At 47.4% G+C, this 22,429-nt stretch overlaps 1 protein-coding gene across 21 annotated transcripts in view; it reads right to left on the bottom strand.

Moving 5' to 3' along the window:
* The window catches only part of LOC126538704 (uncharacterized), a 133,956-nt gene that overhangs the window by 10,806 nt on the left and 100,721 nt on the right, over positions 1 to 22,429 (bottom strand). For 16 of the 21 annotated variants that reach the window (XM_055074870.2, XM_072289808.1, XM_055074864.2 and 13 more), the window contains 5 exons: positions 21,711 to 21,860; positions 16,435 to 16,587; positions 9,794 to 9,943; positions 5,906 to 6,055; positions 1,090 to 1,242 (listed from right to left, as the gene is read on the bottom strand). In XM_055074870.2, coding sequence (XP_054930845.2) covers positions 1,090 to 1,242; positions 5,906 to 6,055; positions 9,794 to 9,943; positions 16,435 to 16,587; positions 21,711 to 21,860 — 756 coding nt within the window. The remainder of the gene's footprint in view (positions 1 to 1,089; positions 1,243 to 5,905; positions 6,056 to 9,793; positions 9,944 to 16,434; positions 16,588 to 21,710; positions 21,861 to 22,429) is intronic. The other 5 variants (XM_055074867.2, XM_055074856.2, XM_055074872.2 and 2 more) reach the window with 5 other exon arrangements.

Below are 22,429 nucleotides of genomic sequence, written 5' to 3'. Positions count from 1 at the left end.
TCCGCATTCGCTCGTACCCCTGCGTGGATGTATAAGACTGGCCTGGCGTTGTCTCCATTATGTTCAACGTGTGGTGTATGCGGTGACATAGAACATTACCTTATGTGCTGTACTCTGTATAACGCGGAAAGGAGAGCGTTATTCGGGTCCCTCAAGAAGACAGTAATCCCCCACAGTTCTCTTGAGAACATTATTTTGCCGCGCAGGAACCAGTTGTGTAGGAAGGAGGTTTCTCGCCTTCTTTTAAATTACCTGCAGGACAAGCATTTGGCCTCCACATGGTGACCTGAGGAGTGACTATTTGTGGTTGTGAGGTCTGCGTCTGGTTTATGTGATTTATTTATTTTAAGTATCGCTACGGTGGAGCAATTGCCGGCAGCCACTGCAAGGCTAATCCCACCAATAGCCTACAACCAGTAAACTCAACTCAACCACTCAACTCGATCCTTTTGTATTGCCAACGCTTACCTTGAAAATTGCTGTACTATGTGTCATATGAGTACAGCGCCCGATGATTTCAGTGCTTTTTCTAACATTTTCCCGGGTTTGTGCGTATTGGGTGTGCGTGTGTTTCTCTTTCTCATTATATTGCAATCACATTCTTGCTCGGGCTGGAACATGGCCCGCAGTATTGCGGAATAAAATAAGAATAAACACAACGTTGAATAAATTGGGGTAATAGTGCCTTGGACAGGCTGAGAGACATTTTGTTACGTGAACGAATGTTTGTCAAAGGTGGCATATTCATCCTGGATTCGTTACATTTAGGGGGTTCGCCTTGTTCATCCAACTTTCATCCCACAGTATGTTTCTATGTTTCTAGGATCCCACAGTGTGTTTCATCCCACAGTATGTTTATAGGATCACTGCGATGCAGAGCCGCAGTTTTTTACGGGCAGGAGGAAAAGGTGGCAAGTCCACATGTGGTGGCTGTCGTTTGCACTGTGACGACCTGCCTCGGCCCCGTTCGTGTAGTAGAAACTGTGCCCTACAGTAATGACCTACAAAATTGATTGTAGTGAACTGTTTTTGGCAATACAATGGCACTATGCGCTTCCATAAGGAGCCTAGAATTTCCTTTGATCTCACCTTATTGAGCTGGCGAATTGACAGTCCTCAGGATCTCGCACGCATTGCTTGGAACCAGGCAGGTAGTACCTCCCATTGATGCACTCACACTTGCTGTCCGGCCAGGTGCACATTATACCACCGCCTGGACACCTGCACTTGGCGCAGCCATTGCTGTGGAGTAAATTAGTTGTTTTACTGCAGTATCTGAGAGTCGATCATTCGGATATCCTCCAGTGCAGAAACAGGTGATATAAATATTGAAATAATATTTACCTTTCTCCACATATATGCGGCTTGGCTAGGTGCCTCGCCATCTTTAAATAGTGCTTCTAGTTATGCATTGTTGTCGTCATTATTAGGGTTTAGATTAGCGTACTACAAAGTCCGAGAAGGACTAGCTATTTTTCTACTAGAAAGGTTTTACGTGATTCATTTTCGCAGGTATAGAACAGCACCAACGTTTTGCCCAGTAATAAAAGTCAATAGCAGGCTCTAGACAAAAAGGTTGCGTTGAAATGAGCTTTGGAGAACCTTCGACAAGATGTTTTGTGTCAGCATGCTCTCCAAAGCACATGTACACCAACCTGCATCACCCCCAAAGACACACCCTCAAATGCCGCATTCTCTGTAGCAGAAAACGCGTAAGGCTAGCGAACTCTTCGTTTCGCTTTGGAGGCCTCTTGATACAGTTCTCGTTATTGCGATTTGCATTCTTAGGAAAGTTCACGTACTTTCCGGAACGATCTTTCTGTCTGTCTGTATTGGTTGCTCACTGTTTTTTCGGTAACTTAGGTCACTGAGCGCGGCATTTGCCGGCTATGCGAGAACACGGTTAAACACTGCCCATTGGAGCAACTTGTGTTTGTTCCGGTCTTCAATGAACCGCTTTGACGCCAACTTGTGTCACTTGGTGTGCACCACTCTTCAATAACGAAAATTCGACAGAAACCACCTCACCATGACTGTATACAGAAATGCATTTACTATAGAATGAATATAGCTGCACAACGTAGTGCCACAGTCGTAACCTATTGTCTATGAGGCAGGTGCTTCAGCGAGAGCCTACACTCGGCTCCATCTAGCGCCGTCGCCGCTAAGTAATTCTGCGCGTGGACTCCGAAATGCACGGCGCGCCGATGCGTGCCAGCTCTGAGAAGCGCGTCATGCGGCAGCCGGGTTCCTCCCTCACGATTCTTTCTTGACACGCTGCGTCGTTTGGTCGCGTTGCAGTGAAGTCTGAGCATAACCCTCTAAAGCAGAAGCGTCGTGCGGCGGTGCATGCTAACGCTGACAATTGTTCCCTCGCTTGACGAACACTCAGTGGCACATAATCAGTGATTAAAGATTTGGAGAAGTTCATTGAAGGACGGCCCATGTCCTGTTAATTCATGTCACCGCTCACTAAAGCGTTGGCGAGAACGACGTTAATTGAAAAGCGGCACACACCCAGTGTATTTGCGGCACAGCCCTTCTAAAGCATTGGGTTGCTGTCCCCGAGGAACGCTTGTGGCATGGGTTTTATTGGGCTCTGCTTTGGAGAAATTTAAAAGATATTAAAGCGATGCTTTCTATGTGTCACTGATTCGTCCGTTAGCGCCGAAAACGCAGTACAGGAAAGCCAACTTACACCGTATGCGTAGAACACTACAGGGGCCGTATAACGTAAAACTATTCCAATATGTTTTTATTCCAATCTCCTGACGTCAAATTTGCCTAACCACCGGCGCAAGCATCGGACGGACACCCGCAGGCTTGTGAAACAAACTAATCAAATGCTCCCTTCGTTTATTGGAGGTCACTTTTGTTTGCTTGAAAAACGAATAACGTTGCCTGGACTGACCGGCCTCTCTTATCTAATTGGCTCGCAAGAGGCGAAGAGCATGCTCAAGTGGAGAGGGATTCGACGGGGCCGAGCCACTGCACTGAATATCGATAACCGGATGAAGAGGGTGGTGGCCGCGTCGGCGATTGGTCCGCTTTCTCTTACTTAGCTTGTGGTGACTCGTCGACAATCTCGGCGACATGCAAAGGAAGCTTAAGAATGACACTAAGACGGATCCTTAGCAAAGAAAAGTACGCAGAACGATGTCGTAAACGTGCTCAAAGTTCTCGAAAACGTTACGCGGCCACGAGAAAGCTTTATTACACGAAAATAAACCCATGCTCTCCGGTAGGGGCGAGTAGCAAGTGCCCGAGCGATAGGCGACAGCCATCTTTTATTCCTTTAGAAACGGGGCAGCCTGCGGCTATTCAGAAGAAAATACACTTTTCTTCGGCATATTAATGCATCTTTAACGTGCACGCATCACTCTGACGCGGCGAGTTTTTGCGGTTTTGTGACATCGCATCATAGGCAGGGGAAGTGGGTGCAGCCCGAATACGTTTGACCAATAGCCGAGGGCTAATGGTAAAAAGGCCTCGAATCAGAAATAACTATTTTTTTTTTGTTCCGTCAAATTATGCATACTCAGTGTGTACACGTGACATCAGATGGCGAGCTGTCGCGGTTTTCATGACGTCGCGTGACGGACAGGTGAAGTGGAGTTGGTCCAAAAAAGTTTTTCACCAACCGTGGTGGGCTGATTGCAGAATTGGAACAGAAACATTCGGAATAGTTTTACGTTATAGCGTCCCATTTTACATTCGCAGTACCGCGCCAACGTCGACGTGCCGGCCGGCCAGTGCCTGATAACGGCGCGAAGCGACGAGCTGAGCAAGAGTAGCGCATGCGCACAAAGTTCACTGTAAGCGCACGTTGCGTCTGCTAGGCATGACACTACCCCTGTCGCGATTAATTGAACTTCCCTGCTTATCAGAGATAGCGAGTGCGTGTGAATACGTGGTCGTATTAGGATCTGAAAAAAAAAAAATCAAAGCTTGTTAAAGACGCTCTTGAACGCCACGCTACTAAGACTAACTGTATACAGGCCTGTCCCACATAAATTGAGCCAATAATTTAATATCGAACGGGCCGTCGGAAGCGAATTGAACCACAATAGACACAAACACACATGCAAACATAGATGAATGTCTCCCAGAAAGGGCGTGATCTATCTTAAGAACTCGAAGGTGTTAGACTGATGCAAAAGTTCGGACTCTGAGTGGAGTGGAATCTGTGCCATACAAAGCGGGTGTTTTATTTTAAGGTGATCATAATTTTTAAAAATCGTCTGTGCCATGTACCACATGTGTACTTATTAGGCTGAATTACTCGATCAGCGAAACATTGCATGCACTGGAAATTGATTTACAAGTTTTACCAAACAACCTTTTAAACTAATTACTTCTTAGCACGCCTATTGCAATACACGAACAGAAGCTCTTGATTTTACAGTGCATAACCACCAGAAATAAATTTTGAAACGCACACCGGCGTTGTCATACGCGCTGACTAACGTGAGGTGAATGCCACTTGTGGGCCACATAATGTTTTAAGAAAACGTTTTTGACGTATTCGAGCTCGAAAGTTGATTTCACAATTGATTTCATGTGGATACAACTTTCAAAGTAACCGGTTGCAAATCGTAAGCTGGAATATGTGCCGTAAAGATTTTTTGAAAAGATTAGTTCGCGAAAAAAAATTATATTGGAATCATGTTCACTTTAGGATTTCAGATTAATACAAAGAGTGCAGTAGAATGTGCCACGGGGCATCTTTAAAAACTCTGCCACGCTAAAGAGAGCCGTATTGACGCCATATTGTCTTCATGCATATTCACACACTTGCCACGAGCAGAAATGTGTGGCGGCGTCTCTAGATTACAGAACGCCTCCTGAGGGAAATGCGAGAAAGGAGCTAGGTTGCATACATGCCTGCTTGATGACGCGCCGATACGTTGCCTTGCTACATTGCTGCAACACTAATCGCATTACCACGAACATTGATCACGACAAAATTTTGCCACAATTTATTTTTCCACTTTGTTGCAGATATTTCTAGTCATGGTCTGTCATAGAATGGTTTAACGCCTCGTTCACCGAGGCTATGCGCGAAGAGAGAGAGAAAGTCGTAAGGGAAAGGCAGGGAGGTTAACCAAGCTGAGCCCGGTTGGCTACCCTGCACAGGGGAAGCGGGAAAGGGGACTGAAAGAGGAGAAGGAACAACTAAGGTGACAGTCTCCACTGTTACGCACAGAAGCGTGCACCACTGGGTCAGTCACAGGTGGTCATACAGGCTGGTGCATTTCAAGAACCGTATCAGCGCCTTTGTGGCCTTTCACATAGCAGACGCACGAGACCGCGCGCCCACGATCTTCTCCTCTGCTAGAGTACGGTCGTCTAAGCGCTCCAAAGCTGTACGAAGGGCTCTCCTCTCGTCTTCGTATGTAGGGCAGTCATACAGGATATGTTTGGTGTTTCTTCGACACCACATCTGCTACAATTAGGACTGTCCGCCAGTACGATTAGGAATGAGTAAGCCTGTGTGAAAGACACACCTACTGGCAAGCGGTACATTAGCGTTTCCTCCCGTCGGTTATGCGCGAAAGTTCACGCGCAACTGTCTAAATCTCTTTTATTAAACTGCACTATTTTACTTCAGTCAGCGATCCATGATATAAGCGAGAGTATTGCATGAACTTCTTCTTTTCTCCTTTCCTTGATGCATTTCATTGTATTCGTCTATTGCGTCTATGCCCCTTGGGCACCAGTAGCACATTTTTTCAAGTCTATTTTGTGTGAATGCCACATAAGTTGCTCGCGTTAGCGTTACTAACCACCACTACGACACACCACGGCAGATTGTGAAACCGCAAAAGAAAGCTACAGATATATGTTCGCTGTTTCGTCCCTGCACCTAAGAATGCTCGTAATAGTGAAGAAAGGTGAGTCTTACATGATGGGGTTGGAGAACACGCAGTCCTTCTTATTTCGGACGCATTGGTCGGACCCAGGAAGGTAGTACTCTCCGTTGATGCATTCACATTTGTTGCCGAGCAAGTGGCACTTTGGAGCGCCGTGCGGACATACGCATGGAGCGCAAGCACTGCGGTAAGACAATACGAGGAATATAGAAGAATCCGACAGTATGCTGCCTCTGCTCTTCCATCACACTCGCGTTGCATCTTTTCGCTCTTTACCCTCCTCCCCGACGCTAACGTTAGCTTCTTCAGTTTTCTAAAGCAGATTCAACGCCCTGCGAGAGCATCACACTCTGTGCGAGATAGCCCACGAACCATGGAATGTGACCGAAGTAGCTAAAGAAAGCCATTGGTTTAAAACCGGGCTGCGCCGGCTTGACCTTAGGAGACCATTCAATTCTCTTCATTACAGCTGGATAATATTGATTTTCGGTTTCTTGCATCCTTAACAAGGGTATTTCATCGGTTTGGATTAAAGAATGTAAAACAGATTGTCTTTTCCAACGCTGAAGCTTACAAAATAGCTTCCCATAGAAAGTTGCAAGTCCTTGTTATCTTTTTAGCGCTTCGAGTACCATGACTATGGATAAAGAAATGCATACATTAGTGATTTTGATGAAAAGCAGCGAAACAAGTATATTCATTACCACTACGACACACCACGGCAGATTGTGAAACCGCAAAAGAAAGCTACATATATATGTTCGCTGTTTCGTCCCTGCACCTAAGAATGCTCGTAACAGAACTGGATTCGAAAATTTATTCACGGGAAATACTTGGGTGACTGACCATGTGCAGCTCGTCAATGAACTTATTTTATGCCAGCGTGGTTAACCAGGCATATGTCGCTGAGTATGTGACAATCTTCAATGAGAAAAAAGGAAATACTCCTTTAAAGTTTGTCCGGGCTGGGCCAGATAGAACCCACGACATATATGTCCAGTATTGTATGAATGCGTATTTATACATGTGCCCCGCGCGGAAAAGAAAGCATACCGTAGCAAAATATGTGGCACAAGGTGAGACATGCGTGTGCTGCAAGAAATGCCTGGCAATGACTCGGCATTCGTATTGGAATGCCAAGATTTTCACTCAGCTAAATCCGCGCGGATTGTCCACCTTCCAGAAGCGCTGAGATTCAAAGAAGATGAAAGGATTAACTGATCAGCCGTTGAGATAAGCAACACAAGAACATTGGAAATATATTTGTGACAGCGTCAATGTGCTGAAGCACCAACGACGTTATATTTCGGGTGTGTTGGAAGCGCTGTGGGCTCGATGTGAGTGAAGTCTTATGTTACTTCCTATTGAGTGCGTCATATTCTTTTCTTTTTTTTTGCTTTTTAATTGTGTGTACCACTATTCAGGCTCTACATACGCATGGCCTGCCCTGATGCTCCGGCCGCCTCGCCTTTGTTTTAGCTGCTATAAACCCGAGAAGGCGCGAGGGGAGCGAGTAGGTAAGAAGCAAAAATAAAGTAGTCGGTTCTTGCATTTCGGCGTGGCAGTATCTTTTCTGCCGCTGCGCCACAGTAGTGACACCGGTCCATGGAACAACGCGTTCCAGAAGATACCACCGGGCACCCCACAAACACCGAATCAGCCCAGACCCAGGTCCCGTCTGTCATTATGGCCCTCCGACCGGAAGAAACCTCCGTGCACTGCATCCTGGAACCACGGCATTTGCCCGAGTTCTGGCTTGGAAGCTCTACCATGTGGCTGTTCAAACGGAAGGCATATTTCCACCTCCGTAGCATCCCTTCGCAGCAGGACAAGTAACAAATAACAGTAGCTAAGCCTCCCGCCTGTGATGTGCCGGGACGTCCGGCATGCAGGGCCGCAGGCTCACCACGTGCTGCGGACCGTCGTGTAGGCCCTACCAGAACCGGCAGTGCCGCGACACATTCTCGCTGCCGTCGAGCCACAACTGCAGGTACTTTCGTCCACCGCAGCGCATTGAGTACTACCCCAACGGCAACTACCCCTCGTGGTTCGTGACGTCTGTCGCGTTTCGCACAAGCATGTGGTCTTCCAGCCGACTTTTGTACAGGTCCCAGTCTCCCCCCGGCACCGCCTTCCAAAAACGTAAGTCAGCCGAGACTGCGCCCAGATCCCGTCCTTACTCCCGCCGCACCTCCAGAGTCTCCTGAGCGATCTCAGTTGACCACTTTCCACCAGGGTGACACGCCTCGCAATAAGTCTATCACCACTACAGCCGACTTTCAAGGTGTTCTGCTTCAGCGCCCAGAACTTGCGTTACCAAAAGCTAAGCCATTTCAAGGCTCGGGCCCGACCCCCGGCGGCTTCGGCGCCACTGGGTTTCACTCGCTGTACACTGGCATGAGCGACACGGCAGTGGTGGTCACCCGCGATTCACCATGCCTGTCCTGTCACTTGGTCGATTCACCCTCAAACCACGTCCTCCGCTCTGATGGCATTTGTAAAGACGACAACCAACACACCAGAACCAATGTCTACAGAGCGGCTGGGCTGACCACCATTATGCGAAACCCAAGGTTCGTCGGCCAAGAGGATCAGTCACCCTTCTCAATTTTGCCGCCTTTTCTAGTGTTCTGTTAAGTATTCATTCACGACAAGCCTAGTTTTCCACACCACCTCAGCAACTACATGATGCCAGTGCCGTTGTAATGAACGCGTCACTGGGGCCACACGCGCAATGTCAGCTCCCGCATGGCCGAGTACGCCTCGAGTGCTCTTCACCGTGCGCCCTCATGACGCCTTAACGGTCGTGTCCAACCACCAGGCGAGCTACCACAATACGCGCTTTCCGATCACAGTGACGCCGACATCACCAGGTGTGCGCATAGCTTGACAACGACAAGCATTGACGATAAGAAAAAGCCATAATTTGACCATTTCGTCTTCTCTTTTTGGCACGAAAGAAACCGGAACACGCATGTGCTCTCGCTCACCCTGCTATATACGCGTTGTGACAAGTCTGATGTTGGATTACATTTTTTTTTCTAATTCGTTCTTAATTATTTTAAGTGTACCGGCTGCGTCCAGCCGAAACCCCGGTGTGGGTATGTTGCAGTGTGGAAATCATAATTAAAATGAACAAGTGGACATGCTTCTTGGCCGATCCCCTGTTGGGGTTATCTGCCATAGTACTGTCTTCTTCCTGGGTGTGTGCCATTGTGTGAGAATCTTCAACATCGTTATCGACATATTGAAACGCTTCTTGACGGATCCCTCGTTTAGGTAGGGGCAAGATTAGGAAACCATAATCATCATGGGCCCGCGGAGATCATCTCAAAAAGGTAATCGGTGTGGACAATTAGAGTAGGATGTAGGCCATTTGTAGGCCAATCTGAGTGAGATGTGGGATGGGCATGCGGAAAACCTGCGATCAAAGGAATCGTTTTGTTCTTTCTGCCCACAGTGACTGATGTACGCGGCCTGTACGTCGCTCAAGAGACGCAGCCTGTGTGGAGGTATTTGTAAGACACATGTATTTGCCTGCCTTAGTGTTAACTGTGTGCGTAGCTAAAGCTGGCGGCTTGTAAAGAGCTTCGGTGTTTCTTGGAGGCAGTAAAGAGAAAAATAATGGGTTCGTTGCCTTAACGTTAAAGCGTCGTTCTGCCGTGCTACCGGGCTGAGGCTCCAATGCCGGCTCTGGGCGCGTTTTCTTTTTTTTATGTACAGTTGAATCTACTCCACGAGAAGCCGACGAGTGGCTGAGACCGACGACCAACCAACCGACACACAGACATCCCACTGACCGGCCAAAGCCAAACAATGAGAGAGCATTCAAAGACAGCAGAAACGTTTTCATTTGCCACAGATGCCGAAAAACTCAACGTCAGTGCCATGCTCGTAGCAGACTTAAATGTGAGTATTACCTCGCGGGGCTAAGGAAACTACAGTCCTCTTCATTTTGGACACATTCGTCGGAACCAGGCATGTAGTATTTCCCATCGATACAATCGCACCTGTTGCCGAGACGATTGCACTTTTTCTCGCCGGATGGACACGTGCATTGAGCGCAAGTGCTGTGGGAAGAAAATGCGGGATTGGTCGGATGAACCGAAAGCAGGCTATTTCAGTTATAATAAAACTGGCATTTTTCGAGATTTTCACGAAGTTCGCTACAATTTTTGTCAGTGTATGTGTTTGTTTGCTTGTCGGAAGGTAGCCTTTTTCACGCTGGGGTCACTGGGTAGTCCATAGCTTAATAGGTAATGCACCGGGCTGCTACGGTTAAGGAAGTGGCTACAAAACGATCGTTGGACCAACTTGATTCACTGTGTATGTGCCACTGTGTATGTAGCGCTCCACATTGAGCCTTTTTGATGCCAACATGGTTACCTGGTTATGTGTCACTAAGTATTTGCCGCCCTTATATGAGAAAAGTAAACTTATTTAAGATATCTCCATTGCAGGGGCAAATCGAACCCATGAAATATAGAGTCACGCCAAATTTGTTCACATGTTTATTTACACTTCCTAGGTGTACTTTGTGCCACAATATATATTTCTTGAAAAAATACAGAAAAATTGAAAATATTGAGCCCTGCTATATCCGTCTTCCTTTCTTACGTCCCTTTCCAAGAAATGTATCTTGCGACACAAAGTATACCACGAATTGTAAGCACCAACTTTGCCAAGACGAAGTCATTTTGGCATATTTACACAGTCGCCACGCGCGGATTTCAGTCATCAAGGTAACAATTATAGAGTTGTGGACAATCGGAAGAGACTTTCATACAGGATATATCCAGAGAGATACAAACTCCATGTTTATTCTTTTCATAGCGTAAGCTGTCATGGTCATATTCCAAGAGTATTTACGACTCGGTTAAGCACTGCAGTTACCGAATGGGACACTGGGAGTACACGTTTCATTTAAATAAAGACAGGGACACATTTTTGAACCTACTGCCAAGTCGGAGAGAGATTGCTGCGAGCACGCTCTGCGGCGAGAGGGCCACGACGTCACTATCGGCGAAGCCAATGGCGCGCCCCAGCTTCGCTACGAGATAATTATGTCATCATGATAGCTTCTTAACCATGTCCCCCACTGTGTCTCTCCCCTGGAACGATACGTAGATAAATGTGTATGTTTTATATGCGTAATCATTCCTAGATGCCAACCCAACGAGAACTTTGTCCTTACGTCACGTAAGACGAATGCAATGGCTCATACCCCCGCAGTACGGTTTCTGTGGTCAGACCACGAGTGTTTCGCCAAGGAATATAAAGCTTCGCTTTGAAGCGCTCGTAGAGTGAGTGCGCTTTAAGGTTTTATAGCTTTTAGGCACTCTGAGGTAAACCAAGGTTTTCTGGCCTTGTGCGGCCATCCTCTAATTTTGCGAGGAAAACATTCGTTGTACGCGCCTAAAAATCGTTCCACAAGAAACAATACGTGTCTTGCCAACGTCAGCGCCGCCGCAAACGTCGCTCCCTTTTTTTTATAGACAAACAGTTAACAGATTAAGGGTATCAGAGAATATGTGCCGAAAAAGGGTTGAAGTTGGCTTTGCATCCCAAAGCTGAAATACTCCATAGCTTAAACTTAAATGAGGTAGGAAGTGGCATATGTGGTTTAAGGACACCCGGGTAGTCAGGTTTATTTGTGGCACTCGTTATGCTGACGCTAAGGAGTACGCAAATGTGAGCCTGACTGCAAGGGGATTTCGGTAGCAATATTTAATGCGTTAGCTTCCAATACATCACAGAATTCGGGCAAGAGGTTAGCACGTCAATGTTTAAATGGCCACCAAAGATAAGTTTGTCAGCATTTTTATTGCTTCAAGAGATGAAAGTACTTCAAATATAAAAGAAGCAGGCACATTTCCCTTGGGGGGAGCGGTAAATGACAGGAAAAATGCCCAAGCAATATTTCGCAGTCAGTAATTCATACTCACCAGTCAGCACAGAAAATGTCTGAAATATTTGACATTTGAACACCTTTTATTTGAAGCATAGGTCTACGACCAATCATATCACTGCGGTTCACGAAATCAGGTATACAAAGCGCTTCCTATTCATCACAATACCGGGTTTTAGGGACCATGTTAATGTGAAAACAAAACTTGAAAAATTCAAGCAGTGTCGTTATTTAGTCTTCCTTATTCGCAGCTGCCTGCGCGTTTATATGAAGGAAATAAAGGTGGCGCAGTTTTTGTCAACTGATAATCTAAATTCCCCTGGCGTTCGAAAACTTGCAGCCAATGTGGGTTTATTTTCCTTCTTTTTCAATGACGCGCAGGGGGGGGGGTGATATCGATTTAGACAATCTTTTGCAGATCCCTTTATCTGGCTAGCTGAATCGCCCGCAGGTCTCGGTCATTCTTGCAAAAATCTACGCGAACCTTCAGTTTGCGGCCTTCTTTCGAGCAGCAGTTTGTGCGAGTAGATATTTTTAACGGCAGGCATAAGTGTTCGTTAACATGGTGAGGAGAAGTTCCTGGGCAACCGATGTCCACTACTGAAAGACATTTTCCACGCTCTGTCTAGGACGGTGTCATGTTTCAACCGGCTGTTAAACTGCACTACAATATAAGGGCAAGAGCCATCTTTTTATCCCATTTGTAACACCGAAGTCTCAGAGGAAGACAGTATCTTCCATTTACTCTTCCGGGAAAGAGCCTTCCTTCCATCGGCAATTGATCTCCCGCGTAAGGAAATCAACTGACCCGTCGCCTAAATTCCATAACATTTTATTCGTAATGCCATCCGGCCCTGATGCTGATCGTCCATTAAGATCGTGCATCGCCATCCTTATATCACTTTCAGTAAATTCCTCATCCAAAGCTGCATTTTCGTCCCCGCTATATTCCGAAATCACGTCAGGTGTATCGTGCCAGGTCTCCAACGGAAGGTATCTCTCAGCCAAATCCTTCAGCAACTCCTGCTCCATGTGTTCCGAGTCAATATCAGTCTCAACCTCTTTAGTGGACGCCTCAACGTCACTTTTAGGCTGGATAGTCCACTGTTCCAAGGTCAACTCATTTCCCTCATCTTCGGTCCTCTGCGCTCTTCGTTTCCTAAATGCATCCCAGTCAACCATCCTGAATCTGCGCTCTTTTTTTTAATCCACTACCAAGGTAACCATAAGTATGTAATGATGGCTACCAAAATCTATATTAGAATTGGACCAGGACGAATCCACCACCCCCCGAACAAAAGTGAGATTTGGTGTCGAATCTCTATATGTCGACGTGCCACATCTGGTGGGATACGAAGGGTCTCTAATCAGAGTTAAATTCAAGTCTAGTGCCTGCTGCCATAGCCTCTCCCCCTTAATAGTGCTATAAACATACTTCCACACATGATATGGTGCCATGAAGTCTCCTGCAATAAGCAACCGTGCATGCTTAGCCAGATTGGTTGCCTTGGTCAAGAGAGAGTTGAAAATCTGCTTCGTGTCCCTGGGGCTACTGTACAGGTTAAGCGGGTAAACGCTCTTCTGACATGACCTTTGCCGACCTAAAATTACCTCGACCATATTATATTCAATCTTGCAATTCGCCATGTGAAGATCATGTCTAATATACGCCAACCTCCTATTAATGAGAGTAGCGAGTACTCTGCCCTGTTCATTATCCTTAACTTCCGCTTTGAAATCCGTTAAGGTCACGTTAGACGTCAGTGTTTCCTGTAACATGATAACTTGAGGTTTCACACCATGTGTTCTAACAAACTGCTGCAGAGACATCTTCTTATGATTGAACCCCCTACGATTCCACTGCCGAATAGTAAATGATCTATTTAATAAAGCCATCTTGACCACGGAAATTTGGTGAACTAGTTTTGAGTCCAAGTCCACTCGGCGACTTACGCTGCTGGGCTAGCGGCCGAGTGCACTCCCGCTCCATAGCAGAGACCACCGTCTCGTTTAGATATATTTCAATTTTGCCTAATATCTGATCGGTGACATTTTCCCGCTCTTCTATCCGCTCCAGTCTACTAATAATCTGGTGTACACTTTCTTGGGATGTCGCCATCATTGCTTTAAGCTCGGAACCGACTTTGCCCTGAATCCGCATGGCCGAGGATAGGGCCCTCTTTTTCGGAGCAGGCGTCTCCTCGTCCGCCATGTTCTCTTCCGCGACCTCCACAGACCTTGGTACCTCAACTGAGTAATCATGTCTCCTATCCTGTCCTAAGCTATCGCTGTTACCGGAAGGTAAGCCGTTCCTAAGTTCAGCTATCTCTTTGATAGGGCCGTCAATGGCTGCTTTTAAGCTACGATTCAATCTCTCCAATTGCGCAATCCTATCCCTATCCCTATCCCTATTACCATGCACATGCTCCTGGCGCTGTCCGCACGCTCGGCCGGCACTGATACCACCCTTCACCTTGTCAGACCATTTGGTCTGGCTTCCAGCTGCGCTGCCGCTTCCACCAGCTGCAGGAAAGCGCACCCGCGCCTCCCTAGAAACGGATCGGCTCCTGGTCGTTGGAGTCGCAGTCAATGGCCGCTGCCTCGACCTGGAGCGGCTCCTAGAGCGCGAGCGTCCCTTAGGGCGTTGGCGGGCGCTCACCAGCTGCACCATCTCCGCTGCCTCCTGTTCCGCCGTTAGCTCCGCCCTGACTCTATCCTATCGTCGAACACGGACGACGTAGGGAAGCTGGTATCGTTGTCTGCATTGTTTATCCGCGGTCAGGTGTCGTTCGCCACAAAGCTTGCAACAAGGCACACAATTGTGATCCTCTTCAGGGTTCCGAGCCCCACATCCTCGGCATTCAAAACAATCGGGCGCCAGACAGACGTCCGCCCAATGTCCAAGCTTGCCCCACACTTAACATACATCCAACTGCTTTCGATACAGGAAGCACCGGACCAGAGTTGGTCCATATCTGACGAAATTAGGCACATTTAACTCATCGAAAACAGTGATAACTGATCCTGTGTTTTGATTCGTTTGACCGCCATAGCCAGTGGATTGCGATCGTTAACAATGTTCCGCTCAAGTGTCGCGGGGCCATCCATAACGCCTACATTGCGAATGACTCTCGTACACGTAATGTGTGGGGCCGTCTCGTACGCACTGACTTCAAAATCCTTGTCTGCCACTGTGATTGACCTGAGTCTCACATATCGTTCAGCGTTGCTCCTTTCTGGCGTACTAGGCACCAAGATATTTTGCGCAAAGTTAGGGCAAATAACATCTTCCCTAATCTGCTCAATACTGAGGCCTGCCGCCTCTACAATTGCCTTGCCCACCGTTGTAGACCTAACTTTGTCCAAATTCAGTCCATCCCGTGGGCGAATGACTATTTTGATGTGTTCTTGTAGCATCGGTGGCATGCGGGACGCGTTCACAATGTGATGCTTGATTGCCGAGCCTCCGCGCCGTTCACCTGCGCACCTTCGTTCAGGCATCTCGCTTGGCGAACAGCCATCACCTAATCCAGACCTCGTCGTAGCTCTCGATTTTCGGCTGGACATTGACCGCCATCGAAGCTCTTCAGTAAAGTCCTCCGCCAGGAACACTTCCCCTTCAACAAGCATTGCTGCCATGCCGCGCTAGGTCTACAAGACGCTAGCTCTCGGCCAGCGTGGCGTGAGCACAAAAGTTCCAATGAAGTCCGAAGAAGGGGTGGCCCACCTAAAAATTATGTATCCGCTGAATCTTCTGGTCTTCACGGATCTGATGATATCAGGTTTGCACCACTAGATGACCAAAAAAGGCTCGAAAGCTTCGAAAAAGATGGACCCATAAAAGCCCACATGCCTCCTTCGAACTTCGCCGTCGTCTTGCATATCAGATAGGGCGCTATCGCGGTTTTCGTGACGTCGCGTGACAGACAGGTGAAGTGGGGATGGTCCAAAAAATTGTTGACCAATCGCGGTGGGCTGATTGTAGAATTGGAATAGAAAAGTTTGAAATAGTTTTACGTTATAGCACCCATGGTTACGAGATGGCGTCGTGGTAGCGCGCGTCGTCTGTATGGAAACGAAGCGCTGCATGCACATATCAACCCGCTTTGCGACGTGGTGCACGAGACAGGTTGTCCACGTCAGTCAATATATGGCGAATTTAAAAGACCTATATATCTGCGCTAAAATTTCGCATTAGGGAGTATCGTAACCGTCGGTGAATTGTTCTCATTTCATTTAAAAGCAAGATTATCTTTGCCGCAGAACCAATCGGATGAACTTCAGGGGATGTGCTGATGTGAACGATTGAAATGCGTACACGGCAACTCAAACTTCATCTGAAAGACTCAATTATTGTTTCGTTTTTATCACTGGCACGTTCTCCAGAAGCATCTGATTTCAAAAGACGTAGTTAAAAGACTTCAGAATCACTGCGATGAAGAACCGCAGTTTTTTACGGGCAGGAGGCAAAGGCGGCAAGTCCACACGTGGTGGCTTTCGTTTGCACTGTGACGTCTTGCCTGGGCCCCGATCGTGGAGTAGAAACTGTGCCTTACAGTAATGACCTACAAAATTGATTCTAGTGAACTGTTCTTGGCAATACGATCGCGCTATCTGCTTCAATGAGTAGCCTAGAATTTCCTTTGATCTCACCTTGTTGAGCTGCCGTATTGACAATCTTTAGGATCTCGCACGCATTGCTTGGAACCAGGCAAGTAGTACCTCCCATTGTTGCACTCGCACTTGCTGTCCGGCCAGATGCACATTCTACCACCGCCTGCACACCTGCACTTGGCGCAGCCAGTGCTGTGGAAGAAATTAGTTGTTTTACTGCAGTATCTGAGAGTCGATCATTCGGACATTCTCCAGTGCAGAAATAGGTGATATAAATATTGAAATAATATTTACCTTTCTCCACATATATGTGGCTTGGCTAGGTGCCTGACCATCTTTAAATAGTGCTTCTAGTTATACAATGTTGTCGTCATTATTAGGGTTTAGATTCGCGTACTACAAAGTTCGAGAAGGACTAGCTATTTCTCTACTAGAAAGGTTTTACGAGATCAATTTTCGCAGGTATAGAACAACACCAACGTTTTGCCCAGTAATAACACTCAGTAGCAGGCTCTAGAAAAAACGTTTACGTTGAAATGAGCTTTGGAGGAGCTTCGACAAGGTGTTTTGCGTCAGCATGTTCTTCAAAGCAAATGTACACCAACCTGGCATCACCCCCACAGACACACCCTCAAATTCCGCATTCTCTGTAGCAGAAAAGGAGTAAGGCTAGCGAACTCTTCGTTTCGCTTTGGACGCCTCTTCATACAGTTCTCGTTATTGCGGTTTGCATTCTTAGGAAACTCCACGTACTTTCCGGAACGATCTTTCTGTCTGTCTGTATTGGTTGCTCACCATTTTTTCGGTAACTTGGGTCACTGGGCGCAGAATTTGCCGGCTATTCGAGAACACGGTTAAACACTACCCATTGGAGAAACTTGTGTTTGTTCCGCTCTTCAATGAACCGCTTTGACGCCACCTTGTGTCACTTGGTGTGCACCACTCTTCAATAACAAAAGTTCGACAGAATCCACCTCACTGTGACTGTATACAGTAATGCATTTACTATAGAATGAATATAGCTGCACATAGTGCCACAATCGTAACCTATTGTGTATGAGGCATGTGCTTAAGCGAGAACCAACACTCGGCGCCATCTAGCGCCGCCGCCGCTAAGTAATTCTGAGCGTGGACTCCGAAATGCACAGCGCGCCGATGCGTGCGAACTCTGAGAAGCGCGTCATGCTGCAGCCGAGCTCCTCCCTCACGATTCCTTCTTGACACGCAGCCCCATTTAGTCGCGTTGCAGTGAAGTCTGAGCATAGCCTTCTAAAGCAGAAGCGTCGCGCGGCGGTGAATGCGAACGCTGACAATTGTTCCCTCGCTTTAGGAACACTCAGTGGCACATACTCAGTGGTTAAAGTTTTGGATAGGTTCATTGAAGGATGGCCGATGTCCTCTTCATTCATGTCACCACTCACTAAAGCGTTGGCATGAACGAAGTTCATTGAAAAGCGGCACACACGCAGTGTATTTGTGGCACAACCCTTCTAAAGCATCGGGTTGGTGTCTCCGAGGAACGCTTGTGGCATGGGTTAGATTCGGCCCTGCTTTGGAGAAATTTAAAGGATATTAAAATGAAGCTTTCTATGCGTCACTGATTAGTACGTTAGCGCCGAAAACGCACTGCCGGAAAGCGAACTTACACCGTATGCGTAGAACACTGCAGTTTACATTCGCAGTACCGAGCCAGCGTCGAGTGGTCGGCCGGCCTGTCCGTGATAACGGCGCGAAGCGACGAGCTCAGCAAGAGTAGCGCATGCGCACAAAGTTCACTGTAAGCGCACGGTGCGTCTGCTAGGCATTACACTACCCCTGTCGCGGTTAATTGAGCTTCCCTGCTTATCAGAGATATCAAGTGCGCGTGAATACGTGGTCGCATTAGGATCTGAAAAAAAAAAGAAATCAAAGCTCTGTGAAGATGCTCTTGAACGCCACGCTACCCAGACTAACTGTATACAGGCCTCTCCCACATAAATTGAAACAATAATTTAAAAAATTACCGACGATTACGTTACTTCCTAATGCGAAATTTGAGCGCAGCAAATAAGCTGTTTCACCTTTTCGATAGATTGAGGCAAAGAAATCGAGCAACACATGTATGCGCTATCACAGAATTTTTTTTTTATTTTTCACACGTATTCCTTTAACAAAGACTCCACTAACAGTTCTTGACAGTCATGAAGGAAGCTTTGTGGTCGGAGAAATAGACTGATATATGTTCGACTTGGTACACCAATGCTCGATTCTCAAAGACGAGATCTATACAAGTGCCTCGCGAGGTTGTCACAGCCGTGGGACGCGTTACGAGCGAGAGGAACGGGATGTTCTCCCGCATAAGTGTTAGGAAATTGCTGTTTGTCTTTATGTCAACATTAAAGTCCCCCACTACTAACATCGGTGTGGGTCTTCTCGGCGGCGGCGCTTAGCCTCTGCTTCGGCGACGCGTACTCCTGGATCATCTCGACGGCGGCGACGGTAAGCTTCTGCTTCGGCGGCACGCACCTCTGGATTCTGACGGCGACGGCGCTGGGCCTCTGCTCTGGCAGCTCGTTTAGCAGCAGCAGCAGCAGACGGAGGACTTCCATCGGTCGTCTCGCTCATGGCTCAGAAAGAACTGGCAGATAATTTCGCAGTGGCGAACGGCAGCGGCAATTTCGGCTCGGGCGGTGCACATATACAGATCCGCCGCCACCGATCTGGCTCTCTGATTGCCACCGCACAGGGCGAACGGCAGCGGCAATTTCGGCTCGGGCGGTGCACATATACAGATCCGCCGCCACCGATCTGGCTCTCTGATTGCCACCGCACAGGGGTTGCATTGGAGGAGGAGCGAAGAAAGGAATTAAGTTCGAGCCGGCGCTTTGACAACCGGAGACTCGCAGGAAGAGGGGGGAGGGGGGCGGCGTGTACACCCAGCGGCAAACGATGGGGGCAGAAGCGCGCGCAGCAAGCGGACAACACGATAAAGGGAGGAGGGAAGAGATAGCAGCGACTGACTGATGCCGCTGACGCCGATAGTGAGTCAACCCCAGCTGCGGAGTTGGTTTCAGGGACAACGCCACCGATGCCGACACAAACAATATGATACCCTCGCTTCCGCAGCGCTAAGAACCAGGTCTAGCCGTGGGAAGGTGGTCACGTATTCGTCGACGTGCCGGGGCCTACGTGAAATAACCGGCGCGTCGGCAACTGAAGAGCACCCTATCCGCCACACAAGAGCAGTGGGGGGGGGACCCTTTCCTCCTCTTTCTGCATGGCGGCGACGGTGTTCTATGCAGTCACGTTATCTTGACTCTCTAGCGGCGTCAGCGGCATCCAGCGGTATCAGTCGGTCGCTGCTAGCGCTGGGGGGATGAAAGGGGGGCGGAGCTGGTTACGAGGCCGACGACAACGCCGACGACGACGCGAAACCCAGGAACGGACGCCAAAGAGCTGCGCTCTAAAACGACAGGGCTGTCGGAAGCGAATTGAATCACAATGGACACAAACACACATACAAACATAGATGAATGTCTCCCAGAAAGGGCGTGTTGTATCTTAAGAACTCGAAGGTGTTAGACTCATGCGAAAAATTCGGACTCTGAGTGGAGTCGAATCTGTGCCATACAGAGCGGGTGTTTTATTTTTAGGTGATCAGAATTTTAAAAATCGCCCCTGCCATGTACCACAAATATACTTATTAAGCTGAATTACTCGATCAGGGAAACATTGCATACACCGGAAATTAATTTACAAATTTTACCAAACAACCTTTTAAACTAATTACTTCTTGGCACGCATATTGCAATACACGAATAGAAGCTCTTGATTTTACAGTGCATAACCACCAGAAATAAATTTTGAAACGCACACCAGCGTTGACGTACGCGCTGACTAATGTGAGGTGAATGTGCACTCGCGGGCCACAGAATGTTTTAAGAAAACGTTTTTGACGTATTCGAGCTCGAAAGTTGATTTCAAGATTGGTTTCATGTGGCTACAAGTTTCAAGGTAACCGGATGCAATTCGTAAATGGCAATATGTGCCGTAAAGCTTTTGTGCAAAGATTAGTTCGCGAAAAAATTATATTGGCGTCATATTCACTTTCAGATTTCAGAATAATACAAAGAGTGCAGTAGAATGTGTCACGGGGCATCTTTAAAAACTCTCACGCTAAAAAGAGCCGTATTCAGACCATATATTCCTAATGTATATTCACACACTTGCCGCGAGCAGAAATGTGTGGCGGTGTCTCCAGATTACAGAATGCATCTAGAGGGAAATGCGAGAAAGGAGCCAGGTTGCATACACGTTTACCTGATAACGCGCCGATACGTTGCCTCGCTACATTGCTGCAACACTATTCGCATTAACACGAACATTGATCACGAGAAGAGTTTTGCCACAATTCATTTTTCCAATTTGTGGCAGAAATTCCTAGTCATGGTCTGTCATAGCAATGGTTTAACGCCTCGTTCACCGAGGCTATGCGCGAAGAGAGAGAGAAAGTCGTAAGGGAAATGCAGGGAGGTTAACCAAGCTGAGCCCGGTTGGCTACCCTGCACAGGGGAAGCGGGAAAGGGGACTGAAAGAGGAGAAGGAAGAACTAAGGTGACAGTCTTCACTGTTACGCACAGAAGCGTCCACCACTGGGTCAGTCACAGGTGGTCATACAGGCTGGTGCATTTCAAGAACCGCACCAGCGCCTTTGCGGCCTTCCACATAGTAGACGCACGAGACCGCGTGCCCACCATCTTCTCCACTGCTAGAGTACGGTCGTCTAAGCGCTCCAAAGCTGTACGAAGGGCTCTTCTCTCGTCTTCGTATGTAGGGCAGTCATAAGGGATATGTTTGGTGTTTCTTCGACACCACACCTGCTACAATTGGGACTGTCCGCCACTCCGATTAGGAAGGAGTAAGCCTGTGTGAAAGACACACCTACTCGCAAGCGGCACATTAGCGTTTCTTCCCGTCGGTTATGCGCGAAATTTCACGCACAACTGTATAAATCTATTTTATTAAACTGCACTATTTTACTTCAGTCAGCGATCCAAGACTAAGCGAGAGTATTGCTTGAACTTCTTCTTTTCTCCTTTCCATGATGCATTTTATTGTATTCGTCTACTGCGTCTATGCGCCTTTGGCACCAGTAGCAAATTGTTTCAGGTCTATTTTGTGTGAACGCCACATAAGTTACTCGTTAGCGTTACTAACCACCACTACGACACACCACACAAGATTGTGAAACCGCAAGAGGAAGCTAGAGATAAATGTTCGCTGTTTCGTCCCTGCACCTAAGAATGCTCGTAGAAGTGAAGAGAGGTGAGTCTTACATGATGGGGTTGGAGAACATGCAGTCCTTCTTATTTCGGACGCATTGGTCGGACCCAGGAAGGTAGTACTCCCCGTTGATGCAGTTGCATTTGTTGCCGAGCAAGTGGCACTTTGCAGCGCCGCGCGGACATACGCATGGAGCGCAAGCACTGCAGTAAGACAATACGAGGAATATAGAAGAATCCGACAGTATGCTGCCTCTGCTCTTCCATCACACTCGCGTTGCATCTTTTCGCTCTTTACCCTCCTCCCCGACGCTAACGTTAGCTTCTTCAGTTTTCTAAAGCAGATTCAACGCCCTGCGAGAGCACCACACTCTGTGCGAGATAGCCCACGAACCATACAATGTGACGGAAGTAGCTAAAGAAAGCCATTGGTTTAAAACAGGGCTGCGCCGGCTTGACCTTAGGAGACAACTCACTTTTTTTCATTACAGCCGGATAATATTGATTTTCGGTTTCTTGCATCCTTAAGAAGGGTATTTCATCGGTTTGGATTAAAGTATGTAAAACAGATTGTCTTTTCCAACTCTGAAGCTTACAATATAGCTTCCCATAGGAAGTTTCAAGTCCTTGTTACGTTTTTAGCGCTTCGAGTACCATGACTATGGATAAAGAAATGCATACATTAGTGATTTTGATGAAAAACATCGAAACAAGTATGTTCATTCAGTGAATATATTTATTTTGTTATATTCGCCGTAGTTATTATTTCTTTT

This window comes from Dermacentor andersoni, chromosome 8, assembly GCF_023375885.2.
Source record: "Dermacentor andersoni chromosome 8, qqDerAnde1_hic_scaffold, whole genome shotgun sequence".
Taxonomy (NCBI): Eukaryota; Metazoa; Arthropoda; class Arachnida; order Ixodida; family Ixodidae; genus Dermacentor; species Dermacentor andersoni.
This window is presented reverse-complemented; position numbering and strand designations above follow the sequence as displayed.